At 40.3% G+C, this 18,610-nt stretch overlaps 1 protein-coding gene and 1 long non-coding RNA gene across 6 annotated transcripts in view; one reads left to right on the top strand and one right to left on the bottom strand.

Moving 5' to 3' along the window:
* TRAPPC8 (trafficking protein particle complex subunit 8) overlaps positions 1–798 on the bottom strand; it is a 99,574-nt gene extending 98,776 nt beyond the window's left edge. For 2 of the 5 annotated variants that reach the window (XM_037004735.2, XM_037004734.2), the window contains exon 1: positions 371–797. In XM_037004735.2, the coding sequence (XP_036860630.2) occupies positions 371–527 (157 nt within the window). In that variant the 5' untranslated portion in view covers positions 528–797. Of the gene's footprint in view, positions 1–370 lie in introns of all 5 variants that reach the window. The other 3 variants (XM_037004737.2, XM_037004736.2, XM_037004739.2) reach the window with 2 other exon arrangements.
* Positions 799–1,001: 203 nt separating this feature from the next.
* Positions 1,002–10,278, top strand: LOC118969843 (uncharacterized). Its single transcript, XR_005057685.2, has 3 exons — positions 1,002–1,493; positions 2,252–2,347; positions 2,572–10,278. It is a non-coding gene; the product is annotated as an uncharacterized lncRNA (long non-coding RNA).
* Positions 10,279–18,610: the final 8,332 nt, after the last annotated feature.

Consider the following 18,610-nt stretch of genomic DNA (forward strand, 5'->3'; position numbering starts at 1 on the left):
AACAGGATAGCTTAAAAGAAGATGAGCCTTATGGGTAGAAGGATGTACTTAAGACAACTCTGGAAGTCCAGTTACCGCCCAGGCAAGGACGCCTCGCCTTACTGCGACCTCCATGGGTCCAAGAGGCAGCCCCTTCCGTCCCGCACCTCCCGCGCAGCTTCCCGACTCCACTTCCCTCCTTCACAAATCTCCTAAGAGCTCCGCCTGTGCGCGGAAGGAGCTCGCCCGCAGACCTGGGGTAGGGCCGCGCGGCGCAGGGCTCCCCTCGGGCTTGTCCTCCGGCCCTAGGGGCCGCCAGCAGCAGCTCCGCGACGCAGCCCTCGCCCCCCGCTTCCCGTTCCCTGCCGGCGCGGTGGGGCGGCCCACATACCCTCGGAGGTGAGGCGGCAGAAGGGCCTCAGCAGCTCCGCGAAGCTCAGGTGGTTGAGGCGCGTGAGCCGCTCCGCCTCGTCGCTGCACAGCGCGGCCACGCAGGGCACGAAGGAGTCCGGGATGAGTTCTTGCACGGACTGCACGCACTGGGCCATGGCCGTGGCAGAGGCAGGGCGGCGCCCACCCCGCGGCCGCAGAGGCCGCAGCCGCCGCCCGCCGGCCTGGCCCGGCCGGGCGGGGTCCGCACTAAAGCCCTGGGACCAACGGAACGCACGGCCCCCGCCGCGTCACGGCCTCCTCAGCGCTCGCCCCGGCGATCTTGCATTCCACCCAGAGGAGGACGCGCCGACAACCGCCAGGGAGGCCTCCCGACGGCCAAACCGCAGTCACCACCCGGCTGGGACCGCCATGTTGGGGCCGAACCCTGACCCAGCGGCCGACCCGTCCCGGCAGGCCTCGCGTCGGCCCCTCACGTGACCGCGTCGGAGGCGACGATAGGGGCGAGAGAAGGGCACCCGCAGAGAGAAGTGAGAAGCGACGGAGGCCGGTAGGGAGGCTGGCGCCGGAAGTGGGGCGACGGGCGGGCCCCTACTGGGCGGGGTGGGGCGGGGCTATAACGCGGCGGGCGGAGCCAAGGAGGCACCTTGTGCGGGACGCGAGTCTCAAGCGTGTCCCCGGGGAATCGACAGCTGCGCCGACGCGCGGCGTCAGCGCTGCCGAGGTGACGGCGGCACCGGGATCCCTGCCGCGCCGGCCCGGCCGGGGTGGAAGCCCGAAGGCTGTCCCTGGAAACGCAGACGCGGCGATTAGCTGTTGGGGTGCCCGCGCTTCCCCGCACGCGCCGCGGAGCGCCGGGGGCACCTGCTAACGGAGCTAACCTGAGCGGGGGTTTGAACGACTCCGCTTTAAAAAACGGCCCGCCGCCAGGTCACACGAGGGGACGGGGCGCTCCCGCGCTGCGGCCTCGGTCGGCGCTCGGCAGGGGGCGCCGCCCGCCCTCCTCAACCGGCTGGGGTGACGCCTTCGCCGCGGGGAGGCGAGGGACGCCGACAACTACGTGCCCAGTGGAGTCCTGAACCGGCTTCCATTCGTGGCTCTCAGTGCTTGGCTTTGAAGTAGAGGTAAATGAAAGGAATTTTACTACAGTCTTTGAATTCCTTCTAAATTAAATGCCAAAAATACAAGGCGAGGAAAAATGCAACGCTCCGTCTTGATTTTATGCTGCCTCGGTTTACAGAAATGCTTCCCCAACATCAGTATCTCGAAGGTCTGATTGTTTGGCGCCCGGAGGGTTTGACCGTGGTAAGGATTTATGACTGAGGGGTGTGCTTACAACAGTAAGCTGAGAAATGTGAGGTAGGAAAAGACGATAGGACACAAAGGACATGACAGCTGCGACAGCTTAGCCACAGATGATTTAGAAAAGACAACCGGTGCAACTTGAGGATCTGGAAATTTCATTTCCTTAAAACTCTTTGCCTGAGCACCTCTTGGAAATTCTTCTTGTTCCCCAGGGGTACTCATATTCCCTTTGAATACTTCTCATCTAAGGGGAGAATCTAATACAACTGAGTATTTCTCAAGTGATAGGATAACTTTTTGATAAAAGGGTTACTCAGTGCAATCATACTACTTTATGTTGTACTCAACCCAAAATAAGAGTTTAAAGGCAACTTACTTTTACAACTAAGATAAAACTATTGCTGTATTAGACTCTGAAAAGGACTTTTGAGGGTGATTTAGCCTACATGGATTTTTGGAAGTATGATTTGCATTCTCTAAAATTCATTGTTTTAAAGTGAACATTTCAGTGGTTTTAGTACATTTAGAAGTTTGCACAAGCATTGTTACTAATTCCAGAATATTTTCATCACCCCAGAAAGAAGCCTGGTACTCATTAGCAGCCACTACCTGCACCTCCTCCAGCCCTCCAGCACCAATCTGTTTCTAGGTGTACCTATTCCAGACATTCCCTGTAAGTGGAATCATACAATATGTGACTTTTTTGTGACTGGCTTCTTTCTCTTAGGATAATGTTTTCAAGGTTCATGCACATTGGAGCATGAGTCAATACTTCATTCCTTCTTACAGCTGAGACTAAATGGATTTTTGTCTTGTGCATTGAATTTACAATCTAAGGCTGCACCTGCACAGTGTTTCCCATGAGTAACTTCTCAGTAAAAATCCATTTCTTTCTAGTCTGTCCAGGTCCTCTAGAGTGTTTATCTTCGGTGTTGCCCTCATCTAAAGGTTAAAGCTGAGTTACTGCTGCATTTGCTACCCAGCCTGCAGGAAAGGAGAAAAGAGAATGGAAAAACATATGACTAATGGTTTGAGATCAAACTGCAGAAATGACATTCAGCAATTTTGCTCACGTCCCACAGGCCCCATAGGTCCTGTGGTCATACCTATCTCCAAAGAAGAGTGGAAAACTTGAGAGTTCGGCTGCTAAGTGAAGAGGAGGTGGAGGAACATGAGATAACAGTCAAAGATGACCACCACACTTTATTGGGAGGGAGGCACCTGGACAATGTATTTGCATGGGATCTAAGATAGTGTACAGCTCTTATTTCTCTCACTCCTCTGGACTCAGCTCTTTTTGTATCCCATGTCCTCCGGACCATTCACTGTGTCCAGGAAAAATGAGGTGCTGTAACTGGCCATGCCTGGGCCACAAGTACAGGCCCATCACTAAAAGAGAGGCTACTTGCTGGCCAATATAACAACACAACTAAGGACCTCTTTTCCAAATACTGAAGATAAAAGCTAGCTTTCTTCTCTCCCCAATGTCAAATCATCCCATGAAGTTTCTGCTATGCCTCTGGGGCTTATATTTTGATACAACATGTTATCAGATATTCATGGATTGTCTCACTTTTTATGTATGATACTGCTAGTCTCTTGTGATGGCTGTCATGATCAAGTTTAAAGAACATGGGCACTGCAATCAGAGAGACCTGGGTTCAAAGGCAGCTCTATCAGTTGTGAATACAAATAGTATCACCATGATTGATCACCACATATCAGGCATGGTACTTTACATACACTGTCTACTTTTTCTGCTTCTCATGCAAACCCTGAGAAGCCCTTTGGTCACCAATTTTCAGATCTAAAAAAAATTCAAAGCAGTAATTAGTTTTCCCAAAGATAGTCAGTACTGGAGCGAAAAAGAGTACTCACTCAGTGTAACTCTAGAGACTGGATCACTAGGATAAATTGGTTTTCCATGTTTTCCTTGCTTTGGAAGCACCTACAGAAATTTTAGTTTTCAATAGTATATATCGTTTTAGCAAGAAACCTGTGACTTTTGACAAGTTACTTATCTTTTCCAAATCTCACATTCTTTATCTGTAAGCTTTGAAAGTTGAGACTAGATTTCTTATATTCATTTCAGTGTGAAGATCTGAATTATTCTTTCCACTATTACTGAATTTCATGACGCTAACAGTAGATGGTGCTATTGAGTATTGATTTAAAAACCAGTAAAAACAGTCCTAATTCCCAAGTACTTAAGTTCTTACATGGCAGTATGTGCCTTTATATCAGAGCACTGGAAGGTCAGGGCTGCCTTGAACATGTATACCTTAGGAGTTTCCTAAGCTCAAAGATTTGATGCTACTTTAAAATACTAAAAAAAAGAAAGTTTAAATATGTAATCCACATATTGGCCCAGACTTTCATTTGCTGTATTGGATATTTTAAGGTGATTTATTAACATTAAAATTCTGACTAAAACAGATGACGTCCATTTCCTAATTATTCTGAAGATAAATCATAACCACAGTTTTGCACTCTAAGGCCCATAATTGTCTTTCATGTTTGTTACAGGTATTTTAGCTCCATATATATCTTCCTATAATTTAATCTACAGCAAGGAAAAATCTTTCATAAATATCTTCCCCTTTGTTTCTTAACTTCAAACAATTTTTTGAATGTTTTAATCCTCAAGATTTAGTCTAAAAATAAATACACAGTTTCATGCCATATTGTTGTTTAGTAGCATAGACCTATGATTTTCTGTTAAGGAAAAATTACAAAATCATCTTATGTGTGGGGAAACAAACCTAGAGAGGTAAAATAATTTTCCCAAGATTATGTGCCTGCTTAAGCACACAGCTAGTAAAGGTTCCCAGGTTTCCTGCCCTACAGTGTCAGACACTTTTCATTGTACTTTCTCAGTTTATACATTCGCTAGAGTTTGTTTCTGTTTGTCCCTTCTGTTTCAGAAATTATTTAAGCAACATATTTTAATGAGTACTTCTTTATAAATGTTTTATACTTCTAACACCTTGAAAGTGATTTTATCTACATAAAAATGAAAGGAGTAGTTGCAAATGCTAAACAGTCTCCAAAAGCTATGTACTTTTTGCTAACTGCTATGCAAGTTTAAAAATGTATACAGTTTGAAAGACAGTAGAGACCTAAATACATGGAGTGACATCTCATGTTTATGGATTGGAAGACAATATCACTAAGATGGCAATGCTCCCCAATTCGATCTACAGATTTGTATCAAAATCCCAGCTGGCTTCTTTGTAGAAATTCGCAAGTTGATCCTAAAATATATGTCACAATTCAAGGGACCTAGAATAGCCAAAACAATCTCTAAAAACAGCAAAGATGGAGGACTCACAGTAAATAAAAACTTATTTGAGAGCTACAGGAACTAAGACAGTGTGGTACTGGCATAAAGGAAAACACAGATCAATGAAATAGAAATGAGAGTCCAAAATCGCCCTCACTTTAAGGGTGATTGCTTTTTGAAAGGGCACCAAGGCAATTAGAGGAGGAACAAAGAGTCTTGTCAGGAAATGATGCCAGGTAACTGGGCCTCCACATGTGAAAGAATGAGGTCACACCCCTACCTCACACGTATACAAAAATTAACTCAAAATTAATTGAAGACCTACCTGTAAGGGCTAAAACTGTAAAACTTTTAGAAGAAAACATAAGCGTAAACTTGATGACCTGGAATAAGGCGATGGATTCTGAGATATGCCAACAAGGGTATTAGCAAGAACAAAAAAATAAATCTCCTGGACATCATCAAACCTTTAAAACTATACTTCAGAGGATGCTGTTTAAAAGTGAACAGACAACCCACAGAATAGGAGAAAATTTTGGATATCATGTATCTAATATAACCTCATAAATATCTGATAAAGATAAGTATTGTCAAAAACTGGATTTGGATCCAAAAATACAGATATACAGGGGAAAAAAATCTAGCGTAAGTAAAGAACTATTACACTTCAATAATAAAAAGGCAAATAGCCCAATTAAAATATGGGTAAAGTCTAGTTAGCATCTGTCACCATACACAGTTACATCATTTTTTCTTGTTATGAGAACTTTTAATACCTACTCTCTTGCAAACTTTTAAATATTAACTAGACTTACTGTGGCGACCATTTTGCAATATATACAAATATCAAATCATTATTTGTACACCTGAAACTAATATTATATGTCAATTATACCTCAATAAAAAATAAATAAAATTTAAGGGTAACTCCTAACTAGGTAAAATCCATGTTACTTCACCTAAGGGTGAGCTGTAGAATCATTCTCTTTAATATCAGAATGAGACAAGATGCCCATTATCACTGTTCCTTTTTGATACTTTTCTAGCTTCCTACAAAAGCAGTTAGGGAAGAAAAAGAAGGTTTGTAGGATTTCAACAGGAAGAAGCAAAATCTTACTTAGGTAGAAAGGATATAATGGACTAAATATATAGTGCACCCTCGTCATGTTCATGTGTGCTCTTGCCCTCCCAAAAGTAGAAGGCAGAGCTCATATTTTCATGTTTCCAGGTTCTCTTGTAGTCAAGGCATCATCACTTCCCTGGGCTTTTATCAGACTTGTATGTGCAAGAATCCCATCTGAAAGTGAAGTACAAGAGGAAACATTTTTTGAGTGCTTTAATTTATACTCTCATTAGTAGTGGCAAAAACACCATAAAGATGTCAGTTCTACCCAAATGAAACTAGAGGTTCAGTGCAATTCCAATCAAAATAACCACAGAGATTTGGTGGAAGTTGACAGACTAATCCTAAAATCCCTGTTTAAGTAGAAAGTCTAAGAATAGCTAAGGTAATTTTGAAGGTGAATACAGAGAGATTTACCCCACTAGCAATCAAGGTGCATTAAAGTTATAAGGCAATTATTAAAAATCAGGGGAGACAAAGAGGCCAGTGGATTAGGACAGAGAGCTGCAGGAGAGACCAGCCTAAAACATAAACAAAACAATGCGGAAAGGACAGATGATTCAAAAGACGACACTCCTAAGAAACACTTAGCTCTCCCCATAGATAGAAAAGATAGCAAAGGAGCCTAAGAAAATCAGAGTCACTGGGAAAGAAGAACACACATCCTGGCCTTCTCCAGGAGTGGTTTTGCCCATCAGCAGGTGAAACCCCAGACGGCGGTTCTGAGAGTTCTTCCCTAGGACTTGACCGCTGGGATTGAAGAGTCCAGCAGAGCCAGCTGCTGCCGTTCAGCAAATGTGGGCTTTGAAATGCACTTGCCCTGAGGGTCTCTTATAGAGACTTTGGTAAACATGGGGCCCCAGAATGCCGTTTGCATGGCTTTGCGCATCAGCCAGAACTGGACTGAGCATGGTGTTAGAGAATGTACTCCAGGGAGCTGTTTCAGAGGCTCTGGTCTCTAAACGCTATAGGGCTTTTTTGTTGCCCTGGTTATGGGTGACAGTAAACAATTGCCAGGGGTAAGAGTAGACAGATAATAGTGATACATATTTGCTAGGCTATTGCAGAACTCTAACTAGATTAGCAACATATTTATCTTAGATCCAACCCCTCTTCCTTTCTGATGTCTCCCCACCTCATACCCCTGCCCTTTCCCTGTTTCTGGATAGCCATTCCTGGTCCCATGTAGAAAATTAAAGGAATATAAGAAAAATTATTCTGATGGAAAGGGGATGTATGGACTTATTGAATAAAACTAATACAGTAGTTGTAAAAAAAAAAAACGATGCTTTAGTAATTGGTTATCTTTATGGAAAAAAGACCTGATTGATTTTCTGTGTCACAGAACTGAAAACATTAGGTCAGGTAGAATAAATATGCAAATAATAACAGCAAGTGCTTAATGCTTATTATGTGCCCAATACAGTTTCAAGCATTTAATATGCCAACTCATTTATTCCTCTTCACAACCTTGTGAAGTAGGTGCTATTAGTATCATTCCCATTTTATAGGTGAGGAAACTGAGGCAAAGAGCTTAAATTGGCAAAGGCCACAGAGCCACTTCATAGTAGAGCTGTAATTTGAACTGAAGTAATCTGCCTCTTGAGCCCTTTGTTTAAACCACTGTATTATACTGGCACTGTCTCATGCAGAGTAGGGATAGATTTCTTAAACAAGATTCAGAAAGTGCAAACCAGAACAGAAAAGATTTATAATTGGACTACAATAAATTTAAGATCCTCTTTTCATCAAAAGACCACAAAGAGTGAAAATAAAACCTTCAAATATGAAAAGATATATATCCACACTAAAAACTATAATTAGTAAGAAAAAGACAAACAATACAATTGAAAAATAAGCAAGTGACAGAAAGTCATTTCACAGAAGAGGAACCTTGAATGGCCCATAAACATTGAAATATTCTCAAAGTTTAAAAAATGGGCTAAGGAGATGAATAAATGCTTCTCAAAACAAAGATATACAAACAAGCACATGAAAAGATGTTCAACATCATTAACCATCAGGTAAATGAGAATCAAAACCATAATAAAATACCACTTCACACCCACTAGGATGGCTATGATAAAAAAATACAAAGAATGAACAATCTGACAAGGATGTGGAGAAACTTGAACCTTCATGTACTCCTGTCAGGTATGTACAAGGGTGCTGCTGATCTGGAAAACAACTTGTTAACTACAGAATTTCTCAAACTGTTAAACACAGAGTTTCCATATGATCAAGCAATTTCACTCCTAAGAAAAATGAAAACATGTCCACACAAAAAATTGTACATAAATATTCATGATAGTATTTTTCATAATAGTCAAAAAGTGAAAACAATCCAAATGTTCATTAACTGATAAAGTAAAAATAAAATGTATCTCAGGCAGAGCCAAGATGGCGGCGTGAGTAGAGCAGCAGAAATCTCCTCCCAAAACCACATTTATCTACAAAAATATAACAAAGACAACTCTTCCTAAAATAGAGACCAGAGGACACAGGACAACATCCAGACCACATCCACACCTGCGAGAACCCAGCGCCTCATGAAGAGGGTGAGATACAAGCCCCGGCCTGGTGGGACATGAGCGCCACTCCCCCCAGGTCCCGGTGGGTGGAGAGGAGTCAGCAGGGAGGGAGGAGCCCAGGACTGCTGAATACCCAGTCCCAGCCATCCAGATCAGAGCGCAAACACAGGGCATGCGTGGGGTCCTGGATACTAGAGGAACAGGGTGGCTGGAACAGTGAGCAGGTGCCTCAGGCCAATGCCGGAGAACAAAGAAATGGGAGCGGCCTTTTTTTTTTTTTTTTTTTGGCCAGTGCTACTTGAAGTCTTAAAGGGGCAGGGACCCTAATACTAGGGAAACAGGGAAGCAAGACCGGTGAGCGGGTGCCTGAGACCGGCGCCTGAGGACAAAGAAAATCGTGTGTTTTTCTTTCTTTTTTTAAAAAAATATTTAATTTTTTTTTTCTTTTGTTGTTGCTGTTGTTGGTTTAGAGAATGCTTTTTGGAAGTCTTAAGGGGGCAGGGCAGGACACATAGTCCAGAGGCAGGGAATCTGGGGATCACTGGGCACTCTAACTTCCTGGGCAGTGGGAAGCACAGAGGCCCCTTACGGAGATAAATACCCTCCTGGCGCTCCCCCTCCAACGGGGATCCACCATTTTGGAGCAGCATCCCGAGACAGGAAACGCCCACCACAACAGTGAAGATAAAATCCATAGCAGCTGGGCAGGAAGCAGAAGCCCTTTCTGCGCACAGCTTCCCAGCACAAGTCACTAGAAGTCGATATTCTCCCAGGAGAGGAAGCCCACAAGCCAACAAGAAGGAAAGCTCTTCCAGCTGTCACTCGTACCAGCTCTGCAAACTATCTCTATCACCATGAAAAGGCAAAACTACAGGTAGACAAAGATCACAGAGACAACACCTGAGAAGGAGACAGACCTAACCAGTCTTCCTGAAAAAGAATTCAAATAACAATCATGAACATGCTGACGGAGAAGCAGAGAAAAATGCAAGAGCAATGGGATGAGATGCAGAGAAAAATGCAGGAGCAATGGGATAAAGTCTGGAGGGAGATCACAGATGTCAGGAAGGAGATCACAGAAGTGAAACAAACCCTGGAAGGATTTATAAGGAGAATGGATAAGATGCAAGAGGCCATTGAAGGAATAGAAACCAGAGAACAGGAACGTATAGAAGCTGACATAGAGAGAGATAAAAGGATCTCCAGGAATGAAACAATACTAAGAGAACTATGTGACCAATCCAAAGGAACAATATCTGCATTATAGGGGTACCAGAAGAAGAAGAGAGTAGAAAAGGGATAGAAAGTCTCTTTGAAGAAATAATTGCTGAAAACTTCCCCAAACTGGGGGAGGAAATAATCAATCAGACCACGGAAATACACAGAACCACCAACAGAAAGGATCCAAGGAGGACAACACCAAGACACATAATAATTAAAATGGCAAGGATCAAGGACAAGGAAAGAGGCAGCTAGAGAGAAAAAGGTCACCAATAAAGGAAAACCCATCAGGCTAACATGAGACTTCTGGACAGAAACCCTACAGGCCAGAAGAGAATGGCATGATATATTTAATGCAATGAAACAGAAGGGCCTTGAACCAAGGATACTGTATCCAGCACAACTATCATTTAAATATCATGGCAGGATTAAACAATTCCCAGACAAGCAAAAGCTGAGGGAGTTTGCTTCCCACAAACCACCTCTACAGGGCATCTTACAGGGACTACTCTAGATGGGAGCACTCCTAAAAAGAGCACACAACAAAACACACAACATATGAAGAATGGAAGAGGAGGAATAAGAAGGGAGAGAAGAAAAGAGTCTCCAGACACTGTACGTAACAGCTCAATAAGCGAGCTAAGTTAGGCAGTAAGATACTAAAGAGGCTAACCATGAACCTTTGGTAACCACGAATCGAAAGCCTGCAATGGCAATAAGTACATATCTTTCAATAGTCACCCTAAATGTAAATGGACTTAATGCACCAATCAAAAGAAACAGAGTAATAGAATGGATGAAAAAGCAATACCCATCTATATGCTGCTTACAAGAAACTCACCTCAAACCCAAAGACATACACAGACTAAAAGTCAAGGGATGGAAAAACATATTTCAGGCAAACAACAGTGAGAAGAAAGCAGGGGTTGCAGTACTAATATCAGACAAAATAGACTTCAAAATAAAGAAAGTAACAAGAGATAAAGAAGGAAACTACATAATGATAAAGGGCTAAGTACAAGAGGATATAACCATTCTAAATATATATGCACCCAACACAGGAACAACAGCATATGTGAAAAAAATACTAACAGAACTAAAGATGGAAATAGACTGCAATGCATTCATTTTAGGAGACTTCAACACACCACTCACCCCAAAGGATAGATCCACCAGACAGAAAATAAGTAAGGACACAGAGGCACTGAACAACACACTAGAACAGATGGACCTAATAGACATCTATAGAACTCTACATCCAAAAGCAACAGGATATACATTCTTCTCAAGTGCACATGGAACATTCTCCAGAATATACCACATACTAGCTCACAAAAAGAGCCTCAGTAAATTCCAAAATATTGAAATACTACCAACCAGTTTTTCAGACCACAAAAGTATAAAACTAGAAATAAATTCTACAAAGAAAACAAAAAGGCTCACAAACACATGGAGGCTTAACAACATGCTTCTAAATAATCAATGGATCAATAAACAAATCAAATAGAGATCAAGGAATATATAGAAACAAATGACAACAACAACACAAAGCCCCAACTTCTGTGGGACGCAGCGAAAGCAGTCTTAAGAGGAAAGTATATAGGGATCCAGGCACACTTGAAGAAGGAAGAACAATCCCAAATGAATAGTCTAACATCACAACTATCGAAACTGGAAAAAGAAGAACAAATGAGGCCTAAAGTCAACAGAAGGAGGGACATAATAAAGATCAGAGAAGAAATAAACAAAGTTGAGAAAAGTAAAACAATAGCAAAAATTAACAAAACCAAAAGTTGGTTCTTTGAGAAAATAAAATAGATAAGCCTCTAGCCAAACTTATTAAGAGAAAAAGAAAATCAACACAAATCAACAGAATCAGAAATGAGAATGGAAAAATCACAACAGACTCCACAGAAATACAAAGAATTATTAAAGACTACTATGAAAACCTATGTGCCAACAAGCTGGAAAACCTAGAAGAAATGGACAACTTTCTAGAAAAATACAACCTGCCAAGGCTGACCAAAGAAGAAACACAAAAGTTAAACAAACCAATTACAAGCAAAGAAATTGAAACAGTAATCAAAAAACTACCCAAGAACAAAACCCCAGGGCCGGACGCTTTTACCTCGGAATTTTATCAGACACACAGAGAAGACATAATACCCATTCTCCTTAAAGGGTTCCAAAAAATAGAAGAGGAGGGAATACTCCCAAACTCATTCCACGAAGCCAACATCACCCTAATACCAAAACCAGGCAAAGACCCCACCAAAAAAGAAAATTACAGACCAATATCCCTGATGAACGTAGATGCAAAAATACTCAACAAAATATTAGCAAACCGAATTCAAAAATACATCAAAAGGTTCGTACACCATGACCAAGTGGGATTCATCCCAGGGATGCAAGGATGGTACAACATTCGAAAGTCCATCAACATCAAACACCACATCAACAAAAAGAAAGACAAAAACCACATGATCATCTCCATAGATGCTGAAAAATCATTCAACAAAATTCAACATCCATCCATGATAAAAACTCTCAAAAAAATGGGCATAGAGGGCAAGTTCCTCAACATAATAAAGGCCATATATGATAAACCCACAGCCAACATTATACTGAACAGTGAGAAGCTGAAAGCATTTCCTCTGAGATCGGGAACTAGACAGGGATGCGCACTCTCCCCACTGTTATTTAACATAGTACTAGAGGTCCTAGCCACGGCAATCAGACAAAACAAAGAAATACAAGGAATCCAGATTGGTAAAGAAGAAGTCAAACTGTCACTATTTGCAGATGATATGATATTGTACATAAAAAACCCTAAAGACTCCACTCCAAAACTACTAGAGCTGATATTGGAATACAGCAAAGTTGCAGGATACAATATTAACACACAGAAATCTGTAGCTTTCCTATACACTAATAATGAACCAATAGAAAGAGAAGTCAGGGAAACAATTCCATTCACAATAGCATCAAAAAGAATAAAATACCTAGAAATAAACCTAACCAAAGAGGTGAAAGAGCTATACCCTGAAAACTACAAGTCACTCTTAAGAGAAATTAAAGGGGACACTAACAAATGGAAACTCATCCCATGCTCATGGCTAGGAAGAATTAATATTGTCAAAATGGACATCCTGCCCAAAGCAATATACAGATTTGATGCAATCCCTCTCAAATTACCAGCAACATTCTTCAATGAACTGGAGCAAATAATTAAAAAATTCATATGACACCAAAGACCCTGAATAACCAAAGCAATCCTGAAAAAGAAGAATAAAGTAGGGGGGATCTCACTCCCCAACTTCAAGCTCGACTACAAAGCCATACTAATCAAGACAATTTGGTACTGGCACAAGAACAGAACCACAGACCAGTGGAACAGATTAGAGACTCCAGAAATTAACCCAAACATATATGGTCAATTAATATTTGATAAAGGAGCCATGGACATACAATGGCAAAATGACAGTCTCTTCAACAGATGGTGCTGGCAAAACTGGACAGCTACATGTAGGAGAATGAAACTGGACCATTGTCTAACCCCATACACAAAAGTAAATTCAAAATGAATCAAAAGACCTGAATGTAATTCATGAAACCATAAAATTCTTAGAAAAAAGATAGGCAAAAACCTTTTAGACATAAACATGAGTGACCTCTTCTTGAACATATCTCCCCGGGCAAGGAAAACAACAGCAAAAATGAACAAGTGGGACTATATTAAGCTGAAAAGCTTCTGTACAGCAAAAGACACCATCAATAGAACAAAAAGGAACCCTACAGTATGGGAGAATATATTTGAAAATGACAGATCCGATAAAGGCTTGACATCCAGAATATATAAAGAGCTCACACGCCTCAACAAACAGAAAACAAGTAACCCAATTAAAAAATGGGCAGAGGAACTGAACAGACAGTTCTCTAAAAAAGAAATACAGATGGCCAACAGACACATGAAAGATGCTCCACATCGCTAATTATCAGAGAAATGCAAATTAAAACTACAATGAGGTATCACCTCACACCAGTAAGGATGGCTGCCATCCAAAAGACAAAGAACAACAAATGTTGGCGAGGCTGTAGAGAAAGGGGAACCCTCCTATACTGCTGGTGGGACTGTAAATTAGTTCAACCATTGTGGAAACAAGTATGGAGGTACTTCAAAATGCTCAAAACAGACTTACCATTTCACCCAGGAATTCCACTCATAGGAATTTACCCTAAGAACGCAGCAATCAAGTTTGAGAAAGACAGATGCACCCCTATGTTTATCACAGCCCTATTTACAATAGCCAAGAATTGGAAGCAACCTAAATGTCCATCGATAGATGAATGGATAAAGAAGATGTGGTACATATACACAATGGAATACTACTCAGCCATAAGAAAAGAGCAAATCCTACCATTTGCAGCAACATGGATGGAGCTGGAGGGTATTATGCTCAGCGAAATAAGCCAAGTGGAGAAAGAGAAATACCAAATGATTTCACTCATCTGTGGAGTATAAGAACAAAGGAAAAACTGAAGGAACAAAACAGCAGCAGAATCACAGAACTCAAAAATGGACTAACAGGTACCAAAGAGAAAGGGACTGGGGAGGATAGGTGGGTAGGGAGGGATAAGGTGAGGGAAGAAGAAGGGGGTTATTAAAATTAGCATGCATGGGGGTGGTGGGAGAAAGGGGAGGGTGGTACAACATAGAGAAGACAAGTAGTGATTCTACAACATTTTGCTATGCTGATTGACAGTGACTGTAAAGGGGTTATAGGGGGTACCTGGTATAGGGGAGAGCCTAGTAAACATAATATTCGTCATGTAAGTGTAGATTAATGATAACAAAAAAAGAAAAAAAAAAGTCCCTGTGTGGTGACCTCCAGTGAGTTCTACACAATGGTATAAAGGGCATATCAAAGTGAGGGCTAAGGGTCTGTTTGTGTTTATATAGAGGATCAAAGCCTAATTTGGCTACCCAGAAAATGAACTAAGATATGATATGAACAAAAACTTCCAACATTAGCACTCTCTGGAAGAGTCATACCAGAAGATGATCATCAAAAAACCTCAACAAAGATCCAGGCGATGCTGCAGTTGTAGCTGCATCCATCCCACCAGTTCCTGGACTTGCCATTGGAATGAAGAAGGAGATATCTAAGCTGGCCTGTGCTTTCATTAAAGCAATAAATTTGACTGGATCTATACTGTTGGAACTCAACCAAGAATTAGGAGAAGTGCAAGTTGTAGCGCTCCAAAATCTTACGACTTCGGACTATCTACTGTTAAAAGAACATATGGGATGTGAACAGTTCCCAGGAATGCGTTGTTTTAATTTGTCTGATTTCTCTCAGACTGTTCAAGTACAGTTGGACAATATCCATCATATCATAGACAAATTTTCACAAATGCCTACGATGCCTAACTGGTTTTCTTGGCTTCACTCGAGAAGGCTGATAATTATAGATTTGCTTTGGTTATGTAATTGTATTCCTATTATGTTAATGTGTGTGCACAATTTAATTAGTAGTTAAAACCTATACATGCTTAAGTTACTATACAAGAATATATGTCAAAGAAATAATCAATCCTCCCATGTTTTCTTCCATCTGCTACCTCTATAGTTTTTCTCCTTCCTTCCTAATTACAACCCTTAAATAGAATTCATGCCTCATATCAAATTTACCGAGTATCATAATTCCTCCAAGTGGTAAAGATACCTCAAGACAAATGCTGGGCATAGAAGCCACAGGGCATAAATCTGCAAAGAAGTAAAAACCTAACCTTTTCAAACAATATGGCTTCTCTCTCACTTACCAACTTTACATCTCCCTGTATGGCCCCGGAAGATGACTGTTTAGCCAAAGACAGGTAAGATTCCTCAAGGGAGGAACAACCTAAGACAGGCACAGTCGCAGGGGAGCCATCAGGTGAGAAATTGGGGATCAACAGTGATGAGGCTTAGAACCTCACCCCCCCTGTTTTGAGAGAAATCTTCTGCATCCGTGGATGTTTTAATGACCTTGTCTAGCTTGGATTAACACATAGTCTACAGGCACACACCTGATCATCTACAATTGCTCTCTTACAACACTAAAGTATGTTTTCTACCTTTATCCTGTGTCTACGTGCCACTTCAGCATTTTATTAAAAATAAATATAATAATAATAATAAAGGGAGAAATGTGGGATCCACATATAAATCAAGTATAAAAATCAAATGAATATTCATATTTGACCTGATTGTTTATAGTTCATAATGCATGATCAAAACCGAAAGTTTCTGTGATGACTGCCCTTGTACTGTTCACCATGAAAGAACTTATTCACTATGTAAGAATTTGTTCACCATGTAAGAACTTGTTCATTATGCTTCAGAAGATTGGAGCCTGATGAAAATTAGGCGTGGGGTGGATTAATAATTGTGCATTGAGCATTGACTCCCCTATACAGAATTTTATTGTTGTTAACAACCATTTGATCAATAAATATGAGAGATGCCCTCAAAAAAATAAATAAATAAAATAAAATAAAATAAAATGTATATGCCATGGAATAGACTATTTTCTGGTAATAACAAGAGATGAATTATTGATACACTCTACAACATGGATGAGCCTTGAAAACATGCTAAGCATAAGAAGCCAGTCACAAGGGATGACCTGTAATTCCATGTATATAAAACATACAGAATGGTACATCTATAGAGAACATAGATTAGTAGATGCCTATGGCTCAGGATTAGGAGGGCGGTGGGAGGACTGGGAGAGTTGGAAGGTTATGGCTCACCGGTGCCAGGTTTCTTTTGGGAGTAATAAAAATATTCTAAAATGATCAAGATGATAATGCACAAATCCATGAATGTGTTAAAACACCATAGAACTGTGTGATTTAAATGAGTGAATTGTACAATATGTGAATTATATCTGAATAAAGCTGTTACCAAAAAAAAAGTGCAATATTTTGCAATTTAAAAAATCAGAGATTGAGGAAAACCACTGTAATTTTAATTGTAAAGTTTGATAACAACAGAACCATAAGTGGAAATAAATTTTAATCATGGTTTTTCCACCACCTCAGACTTTGGAACCAGTTTAACCTTTCTGATCTCAAGAATCCTTACCTTATAGATGGAAGAATGTATGAATGCTAATAACTCATGATTCTAAATGATGGTTCTTAACTTTTAGGAACATGGATCTCTCTGAGAAGCTGATAAATGTCAGTGGCATTCAGCTGAAAATCAGAACAAGGGACTGTTGATACTATTAATGCTAAACATTGTTCTGATAATTTGGGCTGATGAAATAAAAATAAGAAGTATAAAAATTGGAAAAGAAAAATTAGATTATTAGATACTTAGAGCACTCAGACAAGTTTACCAAAAAAATAAAATAAGAATTCATCAAAGTATTCAATAAAATATCCTAAACTCATAAAATCAATAGCAATATACAAGAATTATCCAATAAGAAAATATTTTAAGATAAGATATGGCACTTGAGTCTATACTCCTGGATTAGAATGTTATCTCAATCATTGAAAAATGTCAATACCCATATATGACAAAATCAAAACTCCTTAAATGTCCCTGTTGAAATGCTACAACGACAGATAAGATCACAGTTAATGGTTACTTAAATTCCAAATAAGCACAACTTCAGATGCATCCCACAAAATTCAATGTTTGGTATTCATTTTCATTAAGTTCAAAATACTGTCCCATTTCCCTTTGCTATTTCTTTTTGTACCTCTGGATTATTTAAAGTGTAATTTATTTTTTCAAATATTTGGGATTTTCAGAAATGTTTCTATTATTGATTTATAATATTTATTTATAATTTAATTCATTGTGGTCAGAATGTACTTTGTATGAGGAATAAGTTTAAACTTACTGAGAATTGGCTTAAGGCTCAAAATTTGGTCTATCCTGTAAAGTGTGCATGCTTAAAAAAAGGGATGCATCCTCCTGTTGGATGTTCTCTAAGTTTCATTTAAGTAGCATTGACTGATACTGTTCTTCAAGTCTACATCTTTACCTTATATCCTTGTGTTTATTAGTTTCTTAGGGCTGCTATAACAAAGTGCCACAAACTGAATGGCTTAAAACAACAGATATTTATTTTCTCACAGTTTTGAAGTCTCAGCAGGGCCGTCCTCCCTTGGGAGGCTCTAGGGAAGACTCCTATTCCCTCCTCAAGCTTGCAGAGAGCATTGACAATTGTTAGCATAACTCGGCTTGTGGAAACCTCTGCCTTGGTGCCTCTTGGGCTGCCTCCCTGTCTCTGTATGGTATCCTCACAGGACAGTGTGTCCTTCTGTATCTTTAGACTTAAAGTGGATTTGTGGTGTACTTCTGTTAACTACTGACAGAGAAGTATAGAAATCTGATCAAAATTGTGAGTTTGTCTATTTCTAATTTCAGTTCTACCAGTTTTTGCATGTAATTTGAAGCGCTTAACATTTAGGATTGCCAAGTCCTCTTGATGAATTGGCTCTTTTAGTTAAGAATGCCCACTATGACCGCTCCTATTCAGCACAATACTGGAGACCCTAGCTAGCATCATTAGACAAGAAAAAAAAAATGGCTTACAGATGAGAAAAAAAGTAAGTATGCTGTTATTTGGCATATGTATGTTCTACATAAAAAAATTTATTTTATTTTATTATCATGGAAAAGTTATTTGTAACAGAAAGAGTTCTACAAGTTTGCTAGATAAAAAATCAATATGCAAACAGTTGATTGTGCTACTACATATTAGCAGCAGATAA

Source organism: Manis javanica, chromosome 9, assembly GCF_040802235.1.
Source record: "Manis javanica isolate MJ-LG chromosome 9, MJ_LKY, whole genome shotgun sequence".
NCBI classification, from domain to species: Eukaryota; Metazoa; Chordata; class Mammalia; order Pholidota; family Manidae; genus Manis; species Manis javanica.